The sequence below is a fragment of the Pollachius pollachius genome (genome assembly GCF_949987615.1).
Source record: "Pollachius pollachius genome assembly, chromosome: 2".
Classification (NCBI taxonomy): Eukaryota; Metazoa; Chordata; class Actinopteri; order Gadiformes; family Gadidae; genus Pollachius; species Pollachius pollachius.
This window is the reverse complement of record NC_136935.1, coordinates 9528310-9553793: the sequence shown is the minus strand read 5'-3', so window position 1 is coordinate 9553793 and position 25484 is coordinate 9528310. Positions and strand designations below refer to the sequence as shown.

The 25484-nt window shown below is 45.7% G+C and overlaps 2 protein-coding genes across 5 annotated transcripts; both read right to left on the bottom strand.

The window, feature by feature from the left end:
* Window positions 1-1939: 1939 nt before the first annotated feature.
* Window positions 1940-19918, bottom strand: ccar1 (cell division cycle and apoptosis regulator 1). Of its 4 annotated transcripts, none has more exons than XM_079730929.1 (27): window positions 19887-19918; window positions 19200-19359; window positions 18664-18842; window positions 18395-18562; window positions 18182-18229; window positions 17718-17750; window positions 17417-17625; window positions 17085-17211; window positions 16525-16653; window positions 15765-15954; window positions 14952-15120; window positions 14142-14297; window positions 13518-13743; window positions 12902-13015; window positions 12385-12551; window positions 11204-11414; window positions 9792-9875; window positions 9444-9629; window positions 8354-8545; window positions 7937-8230; window positions 7480-7615; window positions 6753-6838; window positions 5978-6124; window positions 5269-5389; window positions 4329-4511; window positions 3389-3594; window positions 1940-2969 (listed from the first exon to the last, which is right to left on the bottom strand). In XM_079730929.1, exons 2-27 carry the CDS (start codon window positions 19309-19311, stop codon window positions 2889-2891), a joined length of 3954 nt encoding a protein of 1317 aa, XP_079587055.1. In that variant the 5' UTR covers window positions 19312-19359; window positions 19887-19918; the 3' UTR covers window positions 1940-2888. The 4 variants fall into 4 exon arrangements, with proteins under 4 accessions (XP_079587055.1, XP_079587057.1, XP_079587056.1 ...); XM_079730931.1 differs by having other exon boundaries at window positions 16540-16653; XM_079730930.1 differs by having other exon boundaries at window positions 17417-17610.
* A 1296-nt stretch (window positions 19919-21214) lies between these two features.
* LOC307091725 (NFU1 iron-sulfur cluster scaffold homolog, mitochondrial) lies at window positions 21215-25258 on the bottom strand (the record flags this gene model as incomplete). Its single annotated transcript, XM_079758530.1, has 8 exons — window positions 21215-21746; window positions 21924-22098; window positions 22819-22882; window positions 23709-23820; window positions 23903-23969; window positions 24472-24607; window positions 24724-24818; window positions 25218-25258. The coding sequence occupies 8 exons, from the start codon at window positions 25256-25258 to the stop codon at window positions 21678-21680; spliced, it is 759 nt and encodes a 252-aa protein (XP_079614656.1). The 3' UTR covers window positions 21215-21677.
* Between the last annotated feature and the right edge of the window lie 226 nt (window positions 25259-25484).

Sequence of the window (25484 nt, the reverse complement as noted above, 5' to 3'; positions counted from 1 at the left end):
GATCATAGTTATTGCTGCCCAAATAAGGCCAAATATCGCCAGTCCAATCAGCCTGCAATAATTGTACGATGTAACCGAAATCTACTGAACAATTTGCTCCTACAACAAACAAAACATGTATTGGTTTCAAGTTCAGAAAGAAAGCAGTGAGAAGCTTATTTCTGCGGGAGTTGTTGTTGGATATAGGACAGCAAAAGCGCAGGATTTCAATGCCATTTGCTATCCATCAAAGGGGAGAGTCTTCCTGGCTGGACACCCTATCCTCTCCTTTAGGAACCGAGTGTGACAACTCCCAGCACTGCCAGTTTTAGAGCTCTGGAGCCCAGGATAAAGCAAGGGCCCTCAGCCAGAGAGGTATAAAATGTTCATTGAAAACAGATACCACGATGGGGGTTGCAGAGTGACAGGGAGATGGAGGCCACGCTTAACCTGTAAACCAGGTGAACCTCGCTCACAATGAACTGGAACACAGCCAGATCTTTTTAGGCCAACAGCACTGGTGGTTTTGAAGGTAATGTTACATTTCACAATAGGGGTTCTTATCTTATTATTAGAGACCCAAAGACCCAAAGTGGGTCCCGAACCCTCAAGTTAGAGAGGGTCATACTGACAATGCACATAGTTAGTGACCATTTCGTGATGAAACCATCATCCGTGTGCTCAGTTTCTTGAGACAAAAACATTTAACCTATTGTTTTACAGTAATACTGGTGGTTTTGGAGTAATATTCCTGATTTACAGTGATAATCGTTTTCATTAAAAGTGGTGGCTGCTGAGTAATATTCATTGTTGACAGTAACAGTAATATGATATTGTTTTTTTAAAGGTCCCTTGTGTTCCCTAGCTTCTTGCCAATATCCCCTTTTTGCACATGGACCGGAAGAAAGACTTCCTTTCCCAGCCTGTTTTGTGTGTCTCTGTGTGTGTATGTCAGTCAGAGAGTGGGGAAGTGACTAGAGAGAAGACAAAGGCAGCGACCAGCATTACATCAATGTCAGGAAAGTCCTTATGCCCCCATCGTCCAACTACTCCAAAGACATAAAGCTCCTGGGAAAGTGTTGCTGGTGATGTCTCAGGAGATAAACGAGGTCAAATTGGCCAAACACTTTTGAACCGTTCATTACCAAAGGCAAGAAACCATTATATACATTGGTAAAAACTCTCTACGTCACCAGTTATAATGGATGGAATGTAGGCGATCAATAGGCCTATTCCTGGATCCATAGGAGAATCAGTTAGGGATTTGGGAAAATAACTAGAGTATACTTAAAAGTATATAGATTGTTTAAATGTTGGTAATTGTCTCATACGGAATATGAAAACTGGTCGATTATACCTACCGTTTATTAGGAGCATAGTTCTGAAAGAGGTGACAAGGCAAACAGGCCTACTAAGTGTTGAGCCATCTGAAATTCTCAGTTTAGGTCGACGGTTGCCAAACAAAGACCATCACATAAACAGGTCTTGTTTGGGAAGGTTCTTTCAAGCAGCCCAAGTTTTGATTGACAATCAAACTAACATGGTTAAAGATCACATGACATTTGCAGAACGGCTTGTAACCGCTAATTCCACCACACCTGGTGGCATGTCATGGGACCTTTAAGTCTCTATTTATTTACAGCAGTCATAACTGTCCTGTCTTCTCAACTTAACATACACATGACAGTGTGTCTCTAATCTAAAATACAAGTTATTTGTTTTAACAAGACATCGAATGTTTTTCAGCGCGCAGATCTACTTTTAAGTGACATCGAAGACATCGAACATGTATCGATGTCTTTAGGACGCTCATTATGAAGTTATAAAATTAGCTCCTGAGCAGTGCTGCCTCCAGCTGGTCATTTTGGGGCATTACACACTTGTCACCCCTGTTCATTTCCACATTATCGAAAGACAAAGGATGTCTAGTCACAAAAATAATATATATTGTGCGAATACATGGTGTTAAATGAACCATTTTAATCAAGCACAAGACATCCAAAGAGTACAATGTCAATAGAAAAATAAAAATTGCCTTCAACAGGGTCTGATTAAATTAGATTTTGGCTCTTCTTTGTCCAACACTTCAAAACAATAAAATGTACAGACTTCAAGTGAATTTCAAAATATGAATCTTAATTCCTTCAGCATCAAAGAGACATTCATTAAGCTTATTGTTTGGGTCCCATGTAGTCAGTAGTTCCCTCCTCGTCAAACAGAAGATTAATTCTTCCCTTATAAAAAAGGTCTAAAAGTGTGAACACACCACATGACAGAACAAAGCCATGCTCTAGCCCAGAAGGGCCAGCAACAAGTAAAGTTTAAGAGGATGAATGTTTCTCGTGGAAAGGGAATCATGCATAGTCATGTCCTAAAGGAACAGGGCAAAACAGAGGAACTCTGAAAAGGTACAATGTGTTTATTGGAACACATTAATTCATTTAACAGAACAGAATATGTCATGAAGTAGTGGGTTTTTTTGGACACCGACTGGAGCCAGCGTTCCATGATCCGCTGTTGAAAAGTAGTTTTTTTATTTCTTTAAATATATTTTTTCTTGCAAATAAATATATATATTTTTATTGCTAAACAGGGAACCAAATATCTTGGCATCAAGTACAACTCCAACATACTGGCATAAATCTACATGGGGTACCTGATGGCAATGTCCAAGTAAAAAATTTAATGAAAATGTACTCATTCACACAAAGCTATTAAAAACCATGAAAATGAGCTTGAGCAAGCATCATTTGAGAGAAAATTAGATCATCAATAAGCAAAATAACTACTTGAATGAAACAAAAACTTAGTTGTGTAATCAAATCAAATAAAAAAAAAATCACAATAAAAAAAGAAACGAAAAGCGCTTATTTACAAGTAGGGAAGAAAAATTCACATCACAGATTCATTCAGTTGTCGCCGCCGTTGGTTTGAGCCGAGGGGGTGGGGCCCCTGCTCTCTGCCTCAGGAGACCCCTCCGCCTGTGGGTCCTAGAACAGGAAGTAAACAACCAGTTAATGCAATACCAAACAATAGATTGCTTAATGCTGACATTTGGATTCTGATGGGTCAGTTAGTTTTTTTCTGAAAAGCAGACATAGCTGCTGTGATTAACAGACCACTGTAATGAAACTGTTTTCAACCGTAGAAACTAAACTACTTGTTTTGAGCGGAAGCAATACAATCTTTTCAAAAAATTAATATTATCTTCCCGTCATATTTTGTGTCTAATGATAGATTTCATTAGTAAGTAAACGTGTAGTAAGCGAGGGGGACGGGTCGTCAGGGCTTATTCCGCAGTTTTGACCAGCTCACTGTACATCTTCCCTTACATGTTTCTGAATTCCCCGACAGTCTCTTTGGGGATGAAAGCGTCTGCTAAACGACGATGGGGGTAAAACGGCGTCACCTTTCCGAGCGTGGCCAGCAGCTCTTTGACGGCGGAGGTCAGGCTGCTGGCGCACGTGTTGATCTGCCGGTGGTAGGTGGTCTTCAGTTCCTCGGTGGTCTTCAGGGTCTCCTGCGTCAGGCCCAGCGTGCCTTTCACCTCCTCCAGCTCCTTGCTCAGCGCCTTGTTGGCCTGTTCCATGCTGCCCATGGCTTTGGTGTCCTCATCTAGGAGAGCAGAGTCCAGAGACACGAGAACTCAGGTTTGGGTCCGAGACGGAGTGAGTGAGTGAGTGAACTAATGTTGATTCATTCGCTCACAAGCAAGGAGATCTAGTTGATCTAATTGAGACACTGTTAGATAAGTATATATCCCCATACAAACACACCAATAGCCTCGAAATACTCCATAATTCTAGGGCAAGATGGTATTGTCTGGGCTTGCATCATAGTGGGATATTGCAATAAAGGGGATATTTCTTCTTTTCATCTACTCCTTAAAGAAAACCAAACACGTACAACTAAAAACCCTACTTGTTCGACCATCGCATAGACATGCATTATTTTTTTCTTACAAATATCTACTGAATAATTTAAGTTTAACATCGCAGCATTGCGACAAATCAACCCCACACCAGTTCACTACTGATGTCGGGTCACTTTATGGCCACAGTCCCACGTACAGGGAGAGTCAGGTGAAAGCCGACCAGGCGTTTATTTAGCAAAACTCAAATTGAGCCAGACACCGTCCCGAGGGACGTCTGGCACAGAGTGTAGCTTGCAGGTTTGGAAATACATCGTACCTATTTATTGATCTAATGCAAATGTGTGCAGATTCAGAATCTCCACAGATGGCTGTGGTTAAAAGACTTCTGGCACAGAGTGTAGCATGCGGGCTCAAGATACAAGAACATAAATCCACTGGCGCACACACAGCATTCCATCTCTCTGAGGGATCGTACCCATCTTGGCGTCCAGCATGATGAGCTTCTGCTCGATCTCCTCCCGGGCCTTCTCACTCTTGTCCAGCTTGGTCATCATGCTGCCCACATCCACCATGGCGCCGTTGAACACGATCAGACCCCCGGACTCGCTGGACTCGGCCATGGGCGGAGCCATCAGGGACGGGAGCAGCGCCCGGTTGCCTGGGAGACAAGGTTAGGTTGATCCGAGTTCTGGATGGTACCCTTCTTCTGCCCATATCGAGACCCCGCCACTTCAGACCGTCGAGAACAGTTATTAAGTCGATGTCAACAATGATTATATAACATGTTGGGTCACTTTATGGCAACAGTCCCACATACAGGGAGTCAGGTGAAAGCGAGACCAGGCGTTTATTTAGCAAAACTCAAATTGAGCCAGACACCGTCCCGAGGGACGTCTGGCACAGAGTGTAGCTTGCAGGTTTGGAAATATATTGTATCTATTTATTGATCAAATGCAAATCTGTGCAGACTATCCACAGATGTAGCCAATCTTCTCCCCATATCGAGACCCTGTCCCTTGAGACCGGCGATAACAATTATAAAAGGTGATGTTAACAATGATTTCCTCTACGGTCAATCGTTTACATTCTACCTTTCCTCCAATTTTCGTATCGTTTCGATTTGTAACTTCATCTATTTTCTGTAGTTCTTTGCATATTGTTATTTACATGTCACTTAATAAATTTACTTTCTTGAACTTCTGCTGCTGTGACAACAACATCACCCATCTGGTATTACCGTTCTAATGGTTACTGACCCAAAGAAGCCCAAGCATATCAATGGAGTGTCAGGCATTCAAGAAGCTTCACAAAAGATTCATAAAGCCAGTGGAAATAGAACCGAATTTGGGCAAACTCCCTGGCCATATCAACCATCTCCAGAAGGTCAGATAAGAAAGTGTGAAGCAGGTGCTCACCCAGTAGGTGCTCCACCTGGGTGTCGATGAAGGAGGGCGGGGCCTCGTCTTTCCCCAGGTCCGTCAGCTTGCGGTAGTAACAGGACTCTTTGACCACCGGCTTATTTAACAGTTTCTTTACCTGGGAATGGAGCGACCGAGAAAGAGGGTTATGTCATTTGGTGGAAAAGCTTGTGCGGTAGAAACATGGGACGGAGGTCTATTTAAGAAGAGGTTGGAGGTTGTTTTCAGCGTGGAAAATAAACAACCTTTCTTGTTCATAATAAAAGGTCCAAAGAGGACATGTTGGGTCACTTTATGGCAACAATCCCACAGAGGGAGTGTCAAATGAAAGACTATCCCATGGACATGCATGCTTTCCTCCTAATATCTACCCAATAGTTTACGTTTAACATCACAGCATTGGTCCAAATCAATCCCACACCAGCTCACCACTGGTAACATGTCGGGTCACTTTATGGCAACAGTCCCACATGGAGGGAGAGTCAGGTGAAAGCGAGACCAGGCGTTTATTTAGCAAAACTCAAATTGAGCCCGACACCGTCCCGAGGGACGTCTGGCACAGAGTGTAGCTTGCAGATTTGGAACTAGATTACATATATTTATTGATCAAATGCTAAATCTGTGGAGATTTCCAAGAGGCTTAAAGGAAGAAGACATAAACAAGCAGTTGTGTGTATGTGCGGGTTGAGTGAGGGATTGAGCGTACCTGAGCGCGGGACAGGTGCAGCCCCAGTGTGTACATAATCTCCTCCAGGTCCCTCTCCATCAGGTAGCCACAGTGGCTCTGGTCAAAGTACACAAAGGCCATCAGCAGCTCCTTGTTGTAGGTCAGCATCAGCTTCTTCTCCTTGTCCTGCAGGGGAGACGCCGACCAACACTTAAGACCAACATACGTTTCCCCATGGTGAGAGACTCACAGTGACTCTGGAAGGAGCCGGCGTGGGCAGCATCTTGCTCGAGGATCATTGGGGTTCAAACCCAGAACCTTTCAGCTGGATGTGAAAACACCACTAGACTTGCCTGCCCTCTAATAACATGCACTTTTTTGTAGTTGTTTTAAGCGTTCTATGCATTAATTACAAAGAAACAATGGGGCAGAGTGCTAATTAAGAGGAGGAAGGATTTTGTTTCAGCTTAGAAAATAAACGTCCTTTCTAGGTCAAATATCAATCAAAAGATGACATGTCGGGTCACTTTATGGCAACAGTCCCACATACAGGGAGTCAGGTGAAAGCGAGACCAGGCGTTTATTTAGCAAAACTCAAATTGAGCCAGACACCGTCCCGAGGGACGTCTGGCACAGAGTGTAGCTTGCAGGTTTGTTAATATAGTGTATCTATTTATTGATCAAATAGAAATCGCTGCAGACTACAGAATCTACACAGATGGCTACGGTTAAAAGAGTCTGCACAGATTACATGGCTGTGTGTGTGGTTGTGAAAAGGCCCTAATAAAGCTACGTGTGGACAACAGGAACCCACCTTGGAGGCCCTCTCCTTGGAGGCCTTGCCCTCCTCTTTGCGCTCCTCCTTGCGCTCCCTCTCAGTGGAGTCGTCGTCGTCCTTATCTGAGGCGGGGAGAAGGCGGTAATGTTGTCAGTTCATCACTCCGATTCAGCGGCTGTATTTTGCCTTGTGTTTTGTCAAACACTTTGTAGGTGCTGCATAAAAAAAGGGGCTACGTAAATAAAGCGTTTATAGTCATAAGCAGGTAAAGTCTGCGAAACTAAGGGGACATTTGTAGGTGATGTGTGAGCATGTTCACAGTTAGTGTTTTGTTCCCTCAGGGGGCCAGATTAAAGGTTGTATCAGCGATGCTAGGCCGAAACATAAATGATCACATTCATCTGATCTTTCCTCACGATCCGCCAGCTGCCCGCCCCATAAGCAGGCCGTCAAAAAAACCTGTCTCTGTAGGCAGCCTGTGCTCCGAGACCGTACAGAAAAACAGATGGTACTGCCAACCACTCAAAGCCAAAATAAATTGTATACCAACCAACCACCGACACGGGGTGGGTGTGGTGTGGTTTTGCGCTGCGTTCATGATAGTTTTTACTGCATGCACGAAACACGGAAGGGGGGGGCGGGCTGGCTCTGTTTGAGATCTCGCTTCAAACACCAACAGAGGTGACGTCACCCAACATCGCTGGCACAACCTTGGAGATAATCTAAATCAAGCTGCGCAGGCCTCGTGTACGCGAAGGGCTACCGTTGTCCTCCTCTTCGTCGGCGTCCTCGGCCTCCATGGGGTCATACTCCTCTGCGTTGGCCGTGCTGCCTTCATCCTCAGCCTCCTCTTCCTCACGAGACTCCTCCTTCTTCAGGTTGGGGACCTTCTCCTCGCTCTGGGGATGGCAGATGGGCAGGATTCTGATGTCATCAATTGTTAACGGTACTTCCTAAAGGGGGTGCTATAGAGTATATTTGCCTACGGTCGACCTTTCTAGGTCAAATATAGGTAAAAAGATGACATGTCGGGTCACTTTATGGCAACAGTCCCACATGGAGGGAGAGTCAAGTGAAAGCCGACCAGGCGTTTATTTAGCAAAACTCAAATTGAGCCGGACACCGTCCCGAGGGACGTCTGGCACAGAGTGTAGCTTGCAGGTTTGTAATTGTATCGTTCTATTTATTGATCAGATGCAAATCTGTCGAGACGCCCTTACCTTCTTCTTCTCCTCGTCCTCTCTGGTCTTCTTCCCGGCCGGCTCCTCGCTCTCCTCCTCCTTCTCCTTCTTGATGTCGCGTTTCAATCCGCCCTCCTTCTTCTCTCCCACCACCACGGCCGCCGTCGCCGCCGACGTCGCCGTAGCCGCCGCCAGCGCCGTCGCCTCCTTCTTGACCTTCTTCTCCTTGTCCTTCTTGTCGTCCTTGGCGGGCAGCGAGGCCAGGGCCTTGTAGATGCGGTAGCCAAAATCCCGCTGGAGCATCTCGTTGAAGAGCTCGGCGAACAGTGACACCTGGTGGTGGGATCCGGTGAGAACGGGGAGCGAGATACACACAAGAGTGAGCCTCGAAAAAAACACTATCTGAACGCAGCAGCAACCCCAAAACATTGTAGCTTGGGGGTGTGGGGGTCTCACCTCAAAGGAGTGCTCCTTGTTGTCCTCCAGCCGGTAGTCCAGCAGCACGCTCAGAGACATGATGCTGCAGTCGAACTTGCCGTTCTTGGCGGCCCAGTTGGGGTGCACCAGGATGGTGGGTTCCTCCGGCAGCACGTAGCGCCGCTCCCGGCGCTGGCGCTCCAGCTCCTCCTGCTTCCGCCGCTCCTCCTCCTGACACGCACCGAGGTCACACGCCCTGTTTAGAGCTACCGCACACTTTGTTGGTGTGCCTACAAGACGGGTCAGTTCGCCTGGTCGACGGCTGGCTGGCGTGGCATACGGCGTCGTCATGACTCCCGGACGGGTGACCCCTGATCTGGGACGTGGCAGTCCTGCTGTGTCATATAACTACCTGGGGGGGGGGGGGGGCACAGAGCCTGGGCCGGAAACTCAAAGGGCAGACTTAAGCCTGGTTTTCTTTTTGCTAGGGAGATCGAATCGAGAGCGAGTGGATGAAGCGTTCAGAAGGGGAAGTGTGTTACTACAGTGGCACGTCTACACGGTGTCGACTTGAAACCTTTTCACTACCCTTTTTACTGTTTTCGACAGCTGGTCGAGTTTGTGGCTACCCATTACACTCTTGCAGATCCCTGCCTCAAACAACATGATTGGTTTAAAAGGTTTGAGCCCAGATCCTGGAAGTGAAACCACCACTAGACTAGCTAGCCCATAATATGCACTCTTTTGTAGTAGTCGTTTTTAGTGTCCTTCCTATGCATCGATTGGGGGGCTGAGTGCTAGTTAAGTAGAGGAGGGATGTTGTTTTAGCATAGAAAACAACCTAAGTGAAATATAGGGCAAACGTAGACATGTTGGGTCACTTTATGGCAACAATCCCACATACAGGGAGAGTCAGGTGAAAGCCGACCAAGCGTTTATTTAGCAAAACTCAAATTGAGCCAGACACCGTCCCGAGGGACGTCTGGCACAGAGTGTAGCTTGCCGGTTTGGAAATACATCGTACCTATTTATTGATCAACTCTGTGCAGACTCCAGGATCTCCACAGATGGCTGTGGACGGCTGTGGTTAAAAGCGACCAACATAAAGGAGCAGCCCTCCCGGACCTACCTCTTTATCCTCCTCCTGCGGGAGCTCCTCCTCATCGGGGACCTTGACCTCGGGTTTCTCCGGCTCCTTGGCCTCCTCCACCTGCTCCTCCACCTTCAGCTGCTTGGTGAGGCGGGCGATCAGCTGGGACTTGAGCCCCTTGGAGCTCAGAGAGCGACAGTCCAGCTCCTTACGGAGGTCGTTCACCTGGGGGGGGGGGGGGGGGGGAGAGGTCAGAGGGGGGACTCTCCGGATTCACAAAGACACAGGGGGTACATTTGAAAACGACATTTTTGAAATCAGTGTCTCCCAAGACTGCAAACTAGCCTGCAAGTATGCAAGTTCTTGTCGCAGAACAACCCGCCATACCTTCATGGACTTTGGGTCAAGCTTATCCCAGTGGGTTGGTATGGTGACCTCCTTAGCATCTTCCTCGTCCTCCTTCTCTTCCTCCTTCAAGGGAAAACGATTCAGATGGATGGATAGAGAGAAAGAGCGACAGAACGGGAGACACACAGGAAGAACGAGAGAGAGAGAGAAAGAGAGGGAGGAAGGAGAAGGGACAACACAACAGTCAGCACACACAGCTCCAGGCCTCCGGTGGGATTCAAAAAGAGTTGACGCGTGCAAAAAGCAGGGTCACATGATCGTGTCTGTCATAGTCTCTCTGCTGTGCTTTACTCCACTGCCACTGACGGATAACACAGGGAAGCTCTCCACTAGCTCTTCTAAACATAAAAATTAATTAAATTAAACAAATTAAAAAAGGAAATGTCCCCCCCCAACCCCAGCGGCCAATCAATGCAGTTCTGTGGAACACAACAAAAAAAATAAAAAAAAAATAAAAATGACCAGGTGTCCAAAGGGTGTGTGGGTACATCAGGTGACCTGGAGCTGTTCTCTGAATGGAGTGTGAATGGGTGGGTGGGCCTAGTATGGTCTATGACTGGGTAGAGGGGGTGGGAGGGGGGGGGGGTATCTTGGGAGGACTGTTCCCATAGAAAAGAAGCCATTTGTCCAACCAACTGCAGTGGAAGAACCCAGTTCTACATGTAGCCCCAAAACAATAGCAAAAAAAACAAGTGCAGACAGGAAACAGGACTTAGGGGTGGGGTCTGGGGGATGGTCACTTTTCCAAGTCAGCCGATATCAATTTGATCTTCTACATAGCACACACACACACACTCACACAAACTAGACCAAAAACATTACGCCCTCACGCAACTGACTCTACAGATTCCAGCCAAGGTTGAAACAATCAAAAATGGTTCCCAACAGTTAAATAAAACCCGAATCGACTCTCAAACCCATATTTCTGAGAAAACCATTTGATAGCAAGCCACGTTTGATGGATCATCATAATTATTTAAGGAATTAACGAGAGTAGTTTGCATCCCGTTTTAAATTGCGTTAAGAAAGCTGGAAGCTGTGTCATCAGCCGGAACCGCGTGGTCATTTTATCAAATGGATGCTAGTCTCTCTCTCCTTGGGACAGTATGTGTCTTGTCAGGTGTTGTGGGGCAGAGTGAAGGATGCAGACCGAGGAGAGGGGAGGGGCAGGGGTAGGGGACACAACAGCAGGGAGGGATTGAGGGCAGGCGTTTGATGGTGCGATGGTGTGTGCCTGTGTGCTGACGTGTGCCATCTCTGTGTGCGAGGGTCTCACGTGAGTGTACGAGTGTATGTGGTGGTGTTTGTTTTTAGCTGTGTGTTGTGTGGTAATTCCTGTGCCTTCCTGTGAGAAGCGGAAATGAGAAGAGAGGGATTAGCGGGTTCAGTGCCTGTTCTCCATCCGCCTCCTTTCGCTCGGCCGACAGCTTCTCGGCCAGCTGCTCCCGGAGTCGCCGCGAATGCCCCTCCCACTCTGAGCGGGTAGGAAGACAATGCCACACATCCGGGAGAAACAAAACCACTGTCTCCACATGTGCAGGGACTGTCCGCCCCTTGTGACTCTCCTCCGGCCGGTGATAGCGAATCTCTGCAAAGCGATACCTGTCGCAAAGGAAGAGGGCGCATTGGAAAGAAACATTCTCGTCAGGACACAGAGAGAGATAGAGATAGGAAGAGAGAGAGAGAGGCAGAGGCAGGTTGGACTAGGACAAGCCTTCTATTCCCCCACAAATAGAGCTAGTCCTGCTTCCCCCTCCGCGCTTCATTACTGTCACCCCTCTCTCTCCTACGAGTAAACAAACTCAGGCTGCATCTCTCCATCAACTAGTAGGGACTTGGTAGGTTAGGGTGGCCAATTTGACAATAAAAGCCGACATGACAGTTACAAAGGAAACAAAAGTACACGAATCAAAACACGACCCCATCGGGTTATTCCCTCTCCGGCAGCCAATTAGAAGAGCGCTCTGCATCTAACACCAGATTATGGTATGTATGCGCTGAAGCGCAGGTAGCTGGTTGGGTTGGGTTGGGGGGGAGGGGGGGGGGGGGGGAGTGGTTGTGAGGAGTAGAGACAGAATGAAAAGGACACAATGAAGTGGAGTTAAATATGCAAGATATTTAACCAGAGCCCATAGAAACACCAGACGACGACAACAACAGAAAGTAATGGCGGCGTCTCCCGGTCTTCCAGTCCACTGCTCATCCAGCCACAGAGAATCATCAAGGCACGCCATCTTTCATCAAATCCATGTGTGAGTGTGTGTATATGTAGATTTATATACATATACGTGTGCATGTATAGAGAGGCAGGACAACACGCACACAAAAGCGACAACGCTTAACAGAAATAAATATAAAGTAGCAAATCAAAAAAATCACAGTTATCATTAATATGAAGTAGAACAGAAAATAGCAACCGGATGTGACGAAGAGAAGAAAAACAATCGCTTGCCCAGGTTATACATTCATGCAGCGTTTGAATTTTGGATTTTTAGCTTCGCCCCTTTGTTTTGTTTCCCTGCTCGCGTCGATACACGGTGGTAGGGTGAGGTGGCGGACGGAGGGTACTTACCACTGGGTGCACAGACTGAGGTCTATGCCAGTGAGGGCCTTGCAACAGCGTATGGCTGTCTTAATGAGGACAGAGGGGTCCGTCTCCGGCTGGGCTCCGTCCAGGGAGGGGGACCAGTGCCCCCCGATGGCCATGGCCTCGTCCTTCCCCCTCATCCCCACCAGGAACTGCACACGGAGAGAGGGACGCACGCGCACACAAACAAATCAACAAAAGGGGCGTTTCTTCGGCGGAGATCGTGACGATCAGGAAGGGACGAGAAACCAAAAGGGAGCAAATGAGAAACGCATCATTTGGTCGTGAGTGTCAGAGGAGGGACTGAAGAGGCTATGGAGAACGCCCGTTGAGAAAAACATCGGATGTATTTCTTTCACAAACACACAATGAGAATTCAGCGGTGGAATGAGATTGAGACCTCACAGTTAGCTCTCCGCTACTCAAACCGCCCCACCACCATCCCTTCCCTCCCCACGAAGGAAGCGCACGTGAACGACGCGGCGATGGGCGTGCGGCGTACCTTTATGAGTCTAGCCGGATGCTGGAAGGCATCTCGGAGTTCCTGAGGGTCCTCGGCCAGAGCGCAGGACTTGTGGTAGAGCTCCTCTAGACCAGGGTTAGCGAGCAGCATCACCTGCAGGACCAGACACGGACATCAGCCAGGAGTACGAGCATAAGGCATCCACAACAGGACCACGGCCCCACGAGCAGGGCCGTATTGTGACCCAGCCACTAGTTGGCAATCTGGATAACCAGAGATAAAAAAAAATGATAAAACAAGTATACTGGAAATAACTGGGTCACACAACAAAAGTAAGGTGCTACTATTTTACTATCAAAGTGATCTGGCTTTAATCCACAGCGATTTATGTTTAATTTGTTGATGGGAGCCAGTAGGCGTTGACCCCTGATGCCCAGGGATGCCTTTATAGGTTAGGCTACGAACACACCGGGGAACTAATGCTGCACCTTTCTGCAGAGAGTCAAACACTAAACTAAGTTGAACCTAACACTACAGCATCCAGCCCCCCTACCACTCCACTATCTTCTCCCCCTTTTATTCCCTCGACAACTCGGGCTCAACCAGAGCCATCGGGACACCGTGAAGTGTGACGTCACCCAACAGCCGGTCCCACCTTGGCACTATAGGTGTGGTTGGCGTCGGGCGGGTCCAGCACGGCCGTGTTCTTCACCAGCGGGTCCACCTCCTTGTGCATGATGTGGAAGTTGCAGTAGTTGCCGAACTGGAAGGGCCGCTGCAGGGGGAAGGCGTCCACCCAGGTGAAGACGGCGCCGAAGAAGTCGCTGGGGATGTACAGGCTCTGGTAGCGGCGGCGCAGCTCCATCATGTCGCAGTTGGAGCTTTAAGGACGCAGGAGGAAATACAAATAAGGGCTTTAGGGATGGGGCCCATCGTGGTGGACGTGACCACGTCCACATGGGTCCTTTGCATGATGTTTTGCAGAAACTACAACTAATAAAACCAAGATTTAACATATTCCCCTCCCCCCCATGTGCCACTCACTCCCTTCCATGCAGATTTATGATAAGACTAAGACCTAATCCAAATCAACCTGAAACAAGCAGAAGAAACCCTAACACACAACCACAAAGGAAGAAGAGATAATCACGCTTCTTTGCTAATCATCTGCCAATATATGGTAAAATGGGCTAGCTTTAAATAAAGTAAACGCCCATAAAGAAACACACCCTAGCACTAAAACAACGCCAACGTGGCCGACGGCGTGTTGCCTACTCACCCGTCCAAGCTGAACTTGGAGAACTGGACCGTGTAGCGAGGGACCACCCTGCGAGGCCTACGGGGCGAGCGCTCCCGTCTCGGGGAACGCTCCCTGGAGCGCTTCCTGGTGGGCGATCGCTCCCGGGACCGCCGACGCTCCCGCTCCCTGTCACGGCTAGACCACAAAGGAATACAGACACGGTTAAAGGTACAGTATGGAACAATTATAATAAAGTATGTGAAATCTAGAGTGTGTGACTAGAGCACTAGCCAGCTAAACTAAGTGTGACTAGAGCAGAAGACGGCTAAACTAAGTGTGACTAGAGCAGAAGACAGCTGAACTAGGTGTAACTAGAGCAGAAGACAGCTGAACTAGGTGTGACTAGAGCACCAGCCAGCTGAACTAGGTGTGACTAGAGCAGAAGACAGCTGAACTAGGTGTGACTAGAGCAGAAGACAGCTGAACTAGGTGTGACTAGAGCACCAGCCAGCTGAACTAGGTGTGACTAGAGCAGAAGACAGCTGAACTAGGTGTGACTAGAGCAGAAGACAGCTGAACTAAGTGTGACTAGAGCAGAAGACAGCTGAACTAGGTGTGACTAGAGCAGAAGACAGCTGAACTAGGTGTGACTAGAGCAGAAGACAGCTGAACTAGGTGTGACTAGAGCACCAGCCAGCTGAACTAGGTGTGACTAGAGCAGAAGACAGCTGAACTAGGTGTGACTAGAGCAGAAGACAGCTGAACTAGGTGTGACTAGAGCAGAAGACAGCTGAACTAGGTGTGACTAGAGCACCAGCCAGCTGAACTAGGTGTGCCGTGTCTGCCGACCTGCGCTCCTCCTTGGGCCTCAGGATAAGCTCTGGGCCACGGTCGATGCGGTTGGGGAAGCGCGGGGGCGGTTCGATGCGTCTGACAGGCTGCGGCTGGGGCATCATCCTCACCGGCGGCTGGAGCAGACCCCCGGAGAACACGTCCGGGGCGAACACAGGAGCCCCCCCTTCAGCAACACAGACGTGTAGAAGCACTCAGTACACTCAGTCAGTACAGAGAACGCGGTTTACAGAGTACGGTGGTATCCATTCATTTAGCCAATAAAGGAATAGATGCATTTGGTGTCGGCAGCATACTATCCCAATAAAAATTACCTTTTTTAATTCTTATTCCCTAAATGGTATCTTCTGTGAGGAGTGGTGTGTAATATATGTCGTTTAGTGGTCAACTTTATACAAAGAGTCCAGGTGGACAATACTGTGAGTGCATACAGGACCGGCCATCTGGAGCACTGTATGCGTCCTTAGAATAGGGAGCCCCCGTGGGAATATAACACCTAGCCTGGCATCGTTAACTCCAGGCTAGTGGCGCTAAGACAGGACCACTGCATGTCGTGTCCCAAGGTTGGGTGCTACAATAGGGATCACTGCAGTCCCAGGCCAACACCAAGATTATAAACACTAAAATACTAGTCAGGTCACGGCGAAAGCCCGTTACCTATGTATGCTTATCTTTGTGCGATGTATTGCGATTGTGATGCCCGAAACTATAATAAAGAAAATGTGATGAAAATGTAGAAAACGAGGTCATGCCTCACCATGGACCAACGTCCATCACCATCCCATGATGGAGGGTCTCCTGTCGGCTTACCTTTGGGCGGGGGCTGGGGCAGCAGGGGCTGGGGTGGGTTCTGCAGTAGAGGGGCCAGAGAGGCGGCAGACATCTGGGGCTGGAGCAGGGAGGGTGGGGGCCCCTGGTTGGGGACGTTGAAGGAGTTGGGCGGAGGCAAGGACTGCATCATGGGCGGGCCCTGCTTCATCATGTTGGGTGGGGGCTGGTTCTGTTTGGAGGAGGGAGGGGATAAGGGTGGGGGTCTAATGTTATTGTCAGTGTCCAGAATTAGCACAGCTAATTTAAGGTCGATTTGAACGGATTTTGGCAAAGTAGCATAGTAACATATTGAACCCAATGCTTAAGAACGTAATAATATATGAATTCACTGCAACGTAATATGTTCCCACTCGCTGTAAAGCGATATCCACAAATTCTAATTAACTCCTTTCTGGACTACAGTGATTTGAATAGTGTATTTGGCTGAAGTACCAGCAGCAGATTAACAGACAACTGGACACTATCACTATTCGGGCCTTTAGCACACAAGCCTTCCAGTGAGTTATCTTTTTAAATATACACGTCAAGAACATGAGCGGATAGTGGGGTCAGGCATCTTTTTTAGGCGATACCCAAATGTAGGCTGCGGACACTGGGGTTTAACCCCGGAACCTTTCAGTTGCTGATCTAAACCCCACTAGACTATGCTGCCCCCCCTCCCCCCTTCAAAACAGAAAGAAAAAACAACATGTGGTGCAGGTTGGGCCCGAAGGCGGGTGTGAGAATGAGCGAGACGTGCCGGGAAAGGGTTTACGTTTTGCCGGTTATCCGGCGCCGAGTGCATGTCCGAGTACCGCAGCTGCATGGGCGGCTCATAGAAGTTGCCCAGCTGCTGCGAGGCCTGAGGTAACGGCGGAGGCTGCTGATGCTGATTCAGGGTGAGGAGCGAGAACACACGTCAGCAACACACACACACAGTTGCCGTGTTAACCAAACACTCTAAAAAAGGGATCATCTCTACTAGGAGAGGGATGATCTCCCCTGGGACATGACAAGACGCTAGCCGTATAGCCATTGGTGGCATCTTCCTCAATCGTTTTGAAACACATACAAACATGCAACTCACGGGTCAGTTAATGAGAGTATTGACTCTAGCTTAATATATTTATATATCTAAATCAATGTACACGATTATGAACTTTAACTGCTTTAAAAAGCCAGTCAAGCCAAGTATGATTGCTTCTTCTGTTTACACAAATTGATCATTTAAAAAACTGAAATGTCAATAAAGAATATTCAGCAGATATCAGTATATTGTATTCGTTCTGGCCTAATTGACTTTGTGTCAGGCATTCTGACCGATTGGTTGGAGAGCTGAGGTAAAGTCTGGATGCGCTGTGCGTTCCACTTGAAGGGCATGTTGGGATTGTAGACCGCTTCCACTAGGACCCTGTCGCCCACCTGGGGGGTCTTCCCTTTCACCGCACTGGCAAGACGAGAACAGTAAAAATTGTACTTGCATTAAATAAATAAATCACACTTTATTATGTACATCACACCAGGCACGAAGACAAATTGAGCACATTGACTCTTTAGATCAAACGTATCTCCCTACAAGCAATTTAAGTTAGATATTATTGAGTACACAGGCCATGTGTAACAGGAAAAGACACTACGTGTTCAAATGTTACCTAAGCTGGAAGAAGACGTCCTCGTCCACAAAGCCGAACGTGTCGTGGAGTTTGTTGACCACGCCGGTGAAGACACGCTGCTTCTGGGGCTGGGCCTGCGGCTGGTGGCTGGAGCGCGGCGTCGGATAGGACACCGTGATCTGGGCCGTCTGCTGATTGGACATGCCCAGGCTGGTGGGCAGGGCCCCCGAGGGCTGCGAGAGGGAAAGCTGCTTCTGTTATTGTGTGACCATTATGGAAACACTGGAACAAATTATGTATTTTCACATGATGCGTCTTATTCCACTACCTAGCTCCTTACCTGAGAAAGCAGGGCCTGCTGAGGCTGTGGAAGCTGAACACGGTGAGGGAGAGAGAGAAAAGAAAAACGTTCAACGGTGAACTGGCTACCATGTGTCAATCTCACCACAAAACACACTGGGTTCATGTTACAATTCACTGGAGGCTTCATTGATTTGTTTTCCATTATCCTCATGAATGTGGTTGGGTGCACTTGAATGAATTAGGTTCCAAACAAAAGTAACATAGTCAGCATTATTATGTGCTTGTCTTATTGTCAACATCACTGGAGATGATGAAGATGACTACAATGGACAATTGAACCAAACTGTTTTAATGTTTTGCCCGAGTAATGCAGCATATAAATAACAATGTTTGGTGCACAAACAAACAGCAGAATCCCATTAAGACCATTGTTTGACGAAAGATAATATATAGAGCACAGGTGCAAATAGCACACCAGTGCCTAGAAGCGCAGTATTTTACCTGATGAGGGACATTGTACAGCTGCTGCTGTGGAGGTGGTGGCTGTTGCTGTTGTGGTTTTTCAATTTTGGATTGATAGAAATCAACATGATTTGACATTAAGATCAAACACTCATTGAAATGGCTGACAAAATATAAGACATGATACAACACAAAAGTTGTAAAAAAAACAGGAGCACGTACTTCATCAGTGACTAAGGCAGCAGGTCTTACCTGATGGGGTACATTATACATCTGTTGTTGTGGGGGTGGTTGCTGTTGCTGTTGTTGATGTTGCTGCTGCTGCTGCTGCTGCTGTTGTTGTTGTTGTTGTTGTTGTTGCTGTTGTTGTTGCTGCTGCTGCTGCTGCTGATACTGCTGTAGGGCAGTATTGATCTGAGACTGGAAGTGTAATACAGGACTTGTGAGACAAGCGAAACATTTAAAACAAGACAAGCCAGTGAATGAATAGGTCACCAACTGGGGGCCGGCCTGTTCCTCACCTGCTGCAACGCTGCGGCGGCTGCAGCAGCTGCAGCCTGCTGCTGCAGGGCGGCGGTCTGCTGGGAGAGCTGGTAGTTTGCTGCAGACTGGTTGCCAAGGGAGGCGGCTGCCAAGGCGGACTGCGGTGCGTACATTGAAGGAGAAGCTCCTAGAAGCGATGGCTGCTGCACTCCGAGAGCTGAAGAGTAACAGAAAGCCGCCATACTTAGGAGTGGAAGGATACGTTTTAGGTAGAATATTACACTTAGTTGACAGAGATTAAAAACAGCTTAAATTATTTTTTTAATAGTTATGCATAACGAATGCTTAACAAAAGATAACTTGGAGCTATATGCAAAAAACGTTAAATAATGCACCACCACGAATAAATAAAATATAGTATTCGAAATATAGTGCGTCTTGACTATTGTTGTTATCATCACAATCAGCATACAATAGCACGTGCATATTTGACATCGATTTTTAAACACTGGCCGTCCATTCATAATGTAAACGAAAGAGCACTGACCATAATCCCTTGGTGTCTGATACTCACAGTGTAAGCTGTTGAGGTCAAGAGACTGTCCAGAGTGGCCAGGCTGGGACACCGCACCAGTGGCGAACTGAGTCGCCCATGGCGGGTTCTTCTGCCCCCCGAACTGGGCCATGGCTCACTCGGGAAAAGGGAGTCTCCGCAGCAGCTAAAATGCTTCCTTCTATAAAACAAACCCAAAAGGCATACGATTAGTTCTTGCTGACACAGCAACCGTGATAGCATCGCCAGCCAAGCCTTCTTGCTACCTCAGCTAGTTAGCAGCAGCAATACGCCTAGCGTGTTAACTACTACGCTGTAGCTATTTATCAACATAACAAAACTCCCAACTTCCAAAGCAAGACGACTAACGTAAAAAAAAAACAACCTGCTAGCCAGTGCCTTTGTGTATACATACATATATATATTTATAAAATGATTTCACCATGTAGCAATAAGACTACGCGTTGCAGAGTCCGTTAGCAAGTAAACGCGCATGACTCGTGCTGGTTTTTGTTATCAACAACCTAGGCCCCTGCTAACCAGTGCTAGCTAATATTACTAGACAGGTAGTTGTCAATAGAAAACATTTTCATTGTGAAAATAATCCTGATTCAAACGTCTACTGCACAACAGTGATAGAAATAGGAATAACATTTCACAACACCCGATCTTCGATTAAATGTAATGATAAATACGTTGGCTTCTTACCACACTGTCCTCTGTACCCGGCTGCTCTAGACATGTACATTGCGCATGCGCACACAGTGCGTGGGAGATCAATTTGCCACTGAGGGTTCTATGTCTTTACTGCTAAGCTTTTTAGGCCCGACATTATTTTAACCCAAAAACATTATTACATTAGTACACGAGTAACAGCATGCATGTAACTTAAAAAGCAAGTATACACAATTAATAATATGTGTGTGCGAATGTTGTCTGCGCTTGACATATATCCATTTACACCCAAACTAAAATTACGATTGCATTGGAAATTCTAAGGTAAAATTAATATATATTTTTCATTTTACTTGACAGTATACCTCGCAATGTAATCCTAATGCGCATGAACTAGAGTATAATGGGGACGCTATAGAAACCATACAAATAGTCAAAATAATATATTATGGAAAAAAACATTTAATGTTTTGATTCTTAAATTCGGAGGTTTTCGGCATTTAAAAAAAATGTCTGATGGATTTATTTGGTCAACTATGAGTTTTTTGTAGTATTGTTACTCAGACACGTGGCCATAACCTATTTGCTACAGATGCGCATGTGCCAGCTCTGGTGCGAAAGCTAATAATGTGGGTAAATTACCTATAGGTGCCGCTATAAACAGCATTACATCTTTATCGGAACATACATTTTTTTTTACTGTCTATGGCCACAACCTATTGTATACAGTTTATGGTCCTAGGTGTCCATACATAGAACCATATTTCAAGGTGACAAGGCCACCCAGAAAAAAAACTTTTGCTTTAACAAGGTTGTGCGTGGCTGCCATTATTTGTATATTGCTGTGGATGACAAGCAATCACTAACAGTGTTTGGATGGTTTACACTTCAAACCAATGGGTCAAGAGTCAAAGCACTATGGTGCTTGAAACCTAGCCTGGGAACATGAAAAATCTTCAAGGAGCCTTTAGCCCCCCTCCGGTTCAGACAGATTCCCTGCAGACCTGGCCCGGGTCCGGGCAATCCAACCGTTTATCTAGTATGGGGCAGGTTCGATACGATGACTGCAGAGAGGAGCCCCCATATGGGAGAGCCATTTCCATAAACAACCAAGATGGATGCCATTGATATACCACACGTTTCGCTGCTTTGATTTGTTATATGCCCATTCAATTGCGTCCGGAAGTATATTGGTCGGCGCCCGGTGATAAAGACTCTTGGTGATGGAAAATTAAGAGGTTTCAGAATAATGGGCATTGGCGAATTGGTTGTGCAATATCAGGCTATTTGGAAACACTTAATGCTTGGAGATACATTTAGATTTGATTTCAGCAAGAACATTTATTTATAGTGTGGTACATCATAGAGCTCCAAACTACAAATAATACCAGCAATTTGAATTACACAGGCAGTTCAATGGTCACTTTGTCAATACAGTGTTTATGTAGAATACTTAGCTGTCTGATAAGTGAGCAGAGTACAGTGGATCACTGCACAGACATAATGGGATTTTATTTTAGAAGCAATGAAAACAGGAAATAAACACAGTAGGTGCTGTATAGAGGAGTACAGTTTGTGCTCAGATAGGTTACAGAACAGCATTACATATACCTTTTTACCAAGGAATAAATACGGATGTGGCTGTTTGTTCTAAATCTGATACAACTTCAGCGCAAACAGTATAAACATATTTTCATATTCTATACAATCACCAAAGTACATTAGCAAAAAGCAAAAGCACTATGCAACCGGCTTTGTTTTAAAGTGAAAGCTAATTTCCTTCATAAACATAGGGTTCACAGGTATGTTGGGTGAAGGGCGGTCCTAATCTTGTAACTTGCTTTCCAGTTCAGAGAACACTTTAGCATTGACTTCATCAACTTCATCCTCCACCTGGGAAAGAAATAAAAGACACAATCATGAAAGGAAATAAAAACATGGCAAAGGAGGAGGCATCAAAAATGAAATCAAAGAATCTAAAATGTGATCGAAATAAGTATCGAAATGTCAATGCCCACTCCCACCCACCCATGAAGCGACCCTTATGTAACATTATTCTCATCCACTTACCTGTTCAACGGCGACCACCTCTGGAATGTAGAACTGCATCATATTCTGGATGCCGTTCTTCAAAGTGACTGTAGAACTTGGGCACCCAGTGCAGGAACCCACCAACTTTACTTTGACTATGCCGTCTTCGAAGCCCTTATAGATGATATCACCGCCATCCTCCTGCACCGTTGGCCTAACGATGATGGGGAGGAAATGGGGGTTTCACAGCGATTCAAATGACTTGTCGTATCTGAGCCTTCTGATGTATTATCTGGTGTACCGTGATCCGTTGGTTTGGGCCAACACAGGACCACATGACGGTAAGCAATATCGACAGCAAATAGGCAGATCCAATGATGTGGATCTGAACTATGAGAATTTGGGAGGTCTGAATTGATTGAAAGGTTGTGATGGCTCAGTACAGCTAAATATAATGAATTGTCCAAATTCAGATAAAAAAATGTAGGCCGCTGCCGCCATTATCATCTGGATGGACGGTAACCTGTCTGCGATCCATCACAGGTCGCCTTATGACCACAGGGCCAAAGAATACTGCAGAATTATCGGTGTGCTTGTAGACTATATAGGACACATTAGAAATCTTTGGAAAGTAATAACAATTGTATTCCCTTAAATGAACCAGAGGAAGGCTAACGTGATGTCAATGGAGGTGTTTAAGAGAAAGCTAATGCTAATCCAGCCAACTCCCCTTCTGGATGCACTATGATGAATTTGGGATCAAACCAGCTGTATGAATCTGGGTAAGACAGGAAAATGCTTGCCATGTGTACGATGGACTCCCCCCCCGCCCCGAATCAGTAACTCAGAATTCAGATTCCTGCCTGAAAATCAGCAGGTCTCCTCATTGTCCCCTTTGGCTCATAAGCACTAATGTGACTCTGGTGTCTGGTACCTAATCCGGTTGTCTAGAAGCTCCTTTATAATGGCAACAACCTCATCATCGTCTTCAGAGAAACCTGCAACAAAGTACATTAAACATTGAGTCATTTAGCAGACACTTTCATCGCAAGTGTCTTACAAGTGAGGCTGACAACTATCAAAGCACTCAGTGGACAGAGTGTAGAGCAGCCATAGGAATCAGAAGTACAATCTTAATACATTTTAGTAGTGGTAGTTGAATAACTGTTCATATATTAAAGTGCTTTCTAAAACAATAAATAAATAAAATGGCAGAACACATTATAGAACAATGTGTGTGTTCTGTACTACTTGCGTGTCACCCCAGATACAAAGTTCCCTGTCATGTTCTTTTCATGCATGAAATGGTGGATGATGAGTGAACGGTGTTAGGAAGCAGGGACACCAGCAGGGGCAAGTGCCCCTGGGCCCGGGCATGATAAATGGCCTGTTAAACTAAATAAAGAAATAACCGAGACATACTGGCATGGAGTCCATGGCCTCTTTTTACATTTTTTACATACTGTATGTGCTACAACATAGTGAATGGAAACTAACCAACCCGCGGCAGCTAGATATTTTCTTAAGCGGCTCTGCAGTCTCTATGATATAAAAATCCATTATATGAAGTCTCGCCGATCTCCCAAAGTACTTTTCAGTTGGCCAGTGATGCATCTATTAACTGTCTTTACTACTTTGTCGATTTGTCTTATCAAACAATTATTTGCTACAATACTTTTCTCTATGCACGAAACATGTCGTACCAGGTGACAGGGAATGTCATTGCCCCCTGGACCCCCACTGAGGGACTTGGCGTCCCCCAAACCAAGGGCCCGCCTCCATTCTCAAAGGCCCTGCTAATACTGAATGTTGTTTGGTACTCACTGCTCTCATTGTTCAGTGCCCCTGTGGTAATAGGAGTGCCACTTTCAAAGAATTTCACAATTGCATCCAAGGAATGCCGCTTAATGTCTGTCCATTCCACGTCATCATCCATCTGAAGGCAAATGTGCATGAATTAAAATTGTAATTTTAAAAAGAGTGAAACATGGTGAGTTTTTCAGATTACAAAGATGTACCTTTGTAACAGTTATGAAGTCTGGCCCAAAGAAAACACTTTTTACTCCTTCGATTTCAAAGAGATCCCTGTGAGAAAAAAGCAAAAGTTATCTTAATATTCAAGTAAATAAAACATAACTTTCCACTTGTGCTTTAACACTACTTTGATTTCTGATGACAACTATTGAGATTAAGAAACCAAAAAGGGTGAATATTGAACGGTAAACTGAATTCATCATTGGGGATATCATTGTGTGTGACGCCATCCGTCTGAAACAACCCAAATACATTAAATGTGTATTCATTTAATCGATCCGATTTCATGGCAGGCTATAATATAAAACCAAATAGGCTATAGAACTGTGAGTGTACTGTACTGTGCTAAGCCGTGCCAGTATAGTATGGTGAAACAATTGTACGACTATTGTATGCACTGTTTTCATCTGACACAATCAAAACTTTGACATGTAAAGCTTTGATTGACGTCCCTCCAAATACTTTCTTGAATTAGATTAATTTATTTATTTTAATAATAATTAATTTACTAGTAATAAATACACAATGATTATTTAAAAGATATACTGAGAACCTGGCTAAAGAGGAGCATTCTGCAGAGCTTGGAGAAGGAAAATCCAGGGTTCCTGATCCAAGAACAGGTTTACCAGGGAGAAACTTTAAGCTTCTCGGATTTGGGGTATCTTGTGTCTGGACGGCCAATTGTCGCACTGAAACAGTAATACAAAAATGAAAAGGGGGTAATACCCTGCCCGACACTGTCACAATATCACAGTGACATCCATCAAAGGTAATTGGAAGCGGAGTCAATTGGAATGTTTCTCACGTGAAAAGTGTTTGACTGCTGTCACGTGCAGCAAATTGAATTTTCTCTGACCGGTGCATTGCGTGTGGTATGAGTTGGTTGATATCGCTGAAAACCTATGGTGGATAAAACAATATGTCAGTGATCAAGTAGATCAATCACATAGCTTTTCATCGTCTGAGGTCACAAACTTCCATGCACGTACACTGATGTGCAATTCTACTGTGTGAGGTCTTTCCTTTAACACACGTTAATACATTTCTAAAAGATGTATACGTATTAATGGACTATTAATCAGTCAAATACATCTGTGTCTGGGATTAAATTCTAAATCGTTGCGCTGTGTCGCAGTTCATTATGTATGGACGAACTCCAGGTTTTCTCTAAACTCGTTTCATTGTAGCTATCACCGGCAGATTTAAGCATAACTTGTTAAATTATAGATTTTCTATATGTATTTATCAGGCAGTGGTTAAGAATATGATAAAAAGAGAAAGTTTAAGTTATTTCCTGACCGTGACAACTGAGGAAGAACCGATCTCAAGCGCGCCGCCATTTTGTTTGTTTTGGACCAGATCGCGTGACGTCACTGTGACGTTACACACGCTCAAATGCGGAATTATACTGATCATTGTTTCGAATATCGAGCTGAGAGTTGATTCTTCAAAAAATATTTATACATCGAACAACGTTGGATAACTAATTTAACTAACTTTTTTTCATTAACTATTATTCCATTTTGGAAATATGTTTTTTTTGCTATGAATTTCAAAAGCAACCAT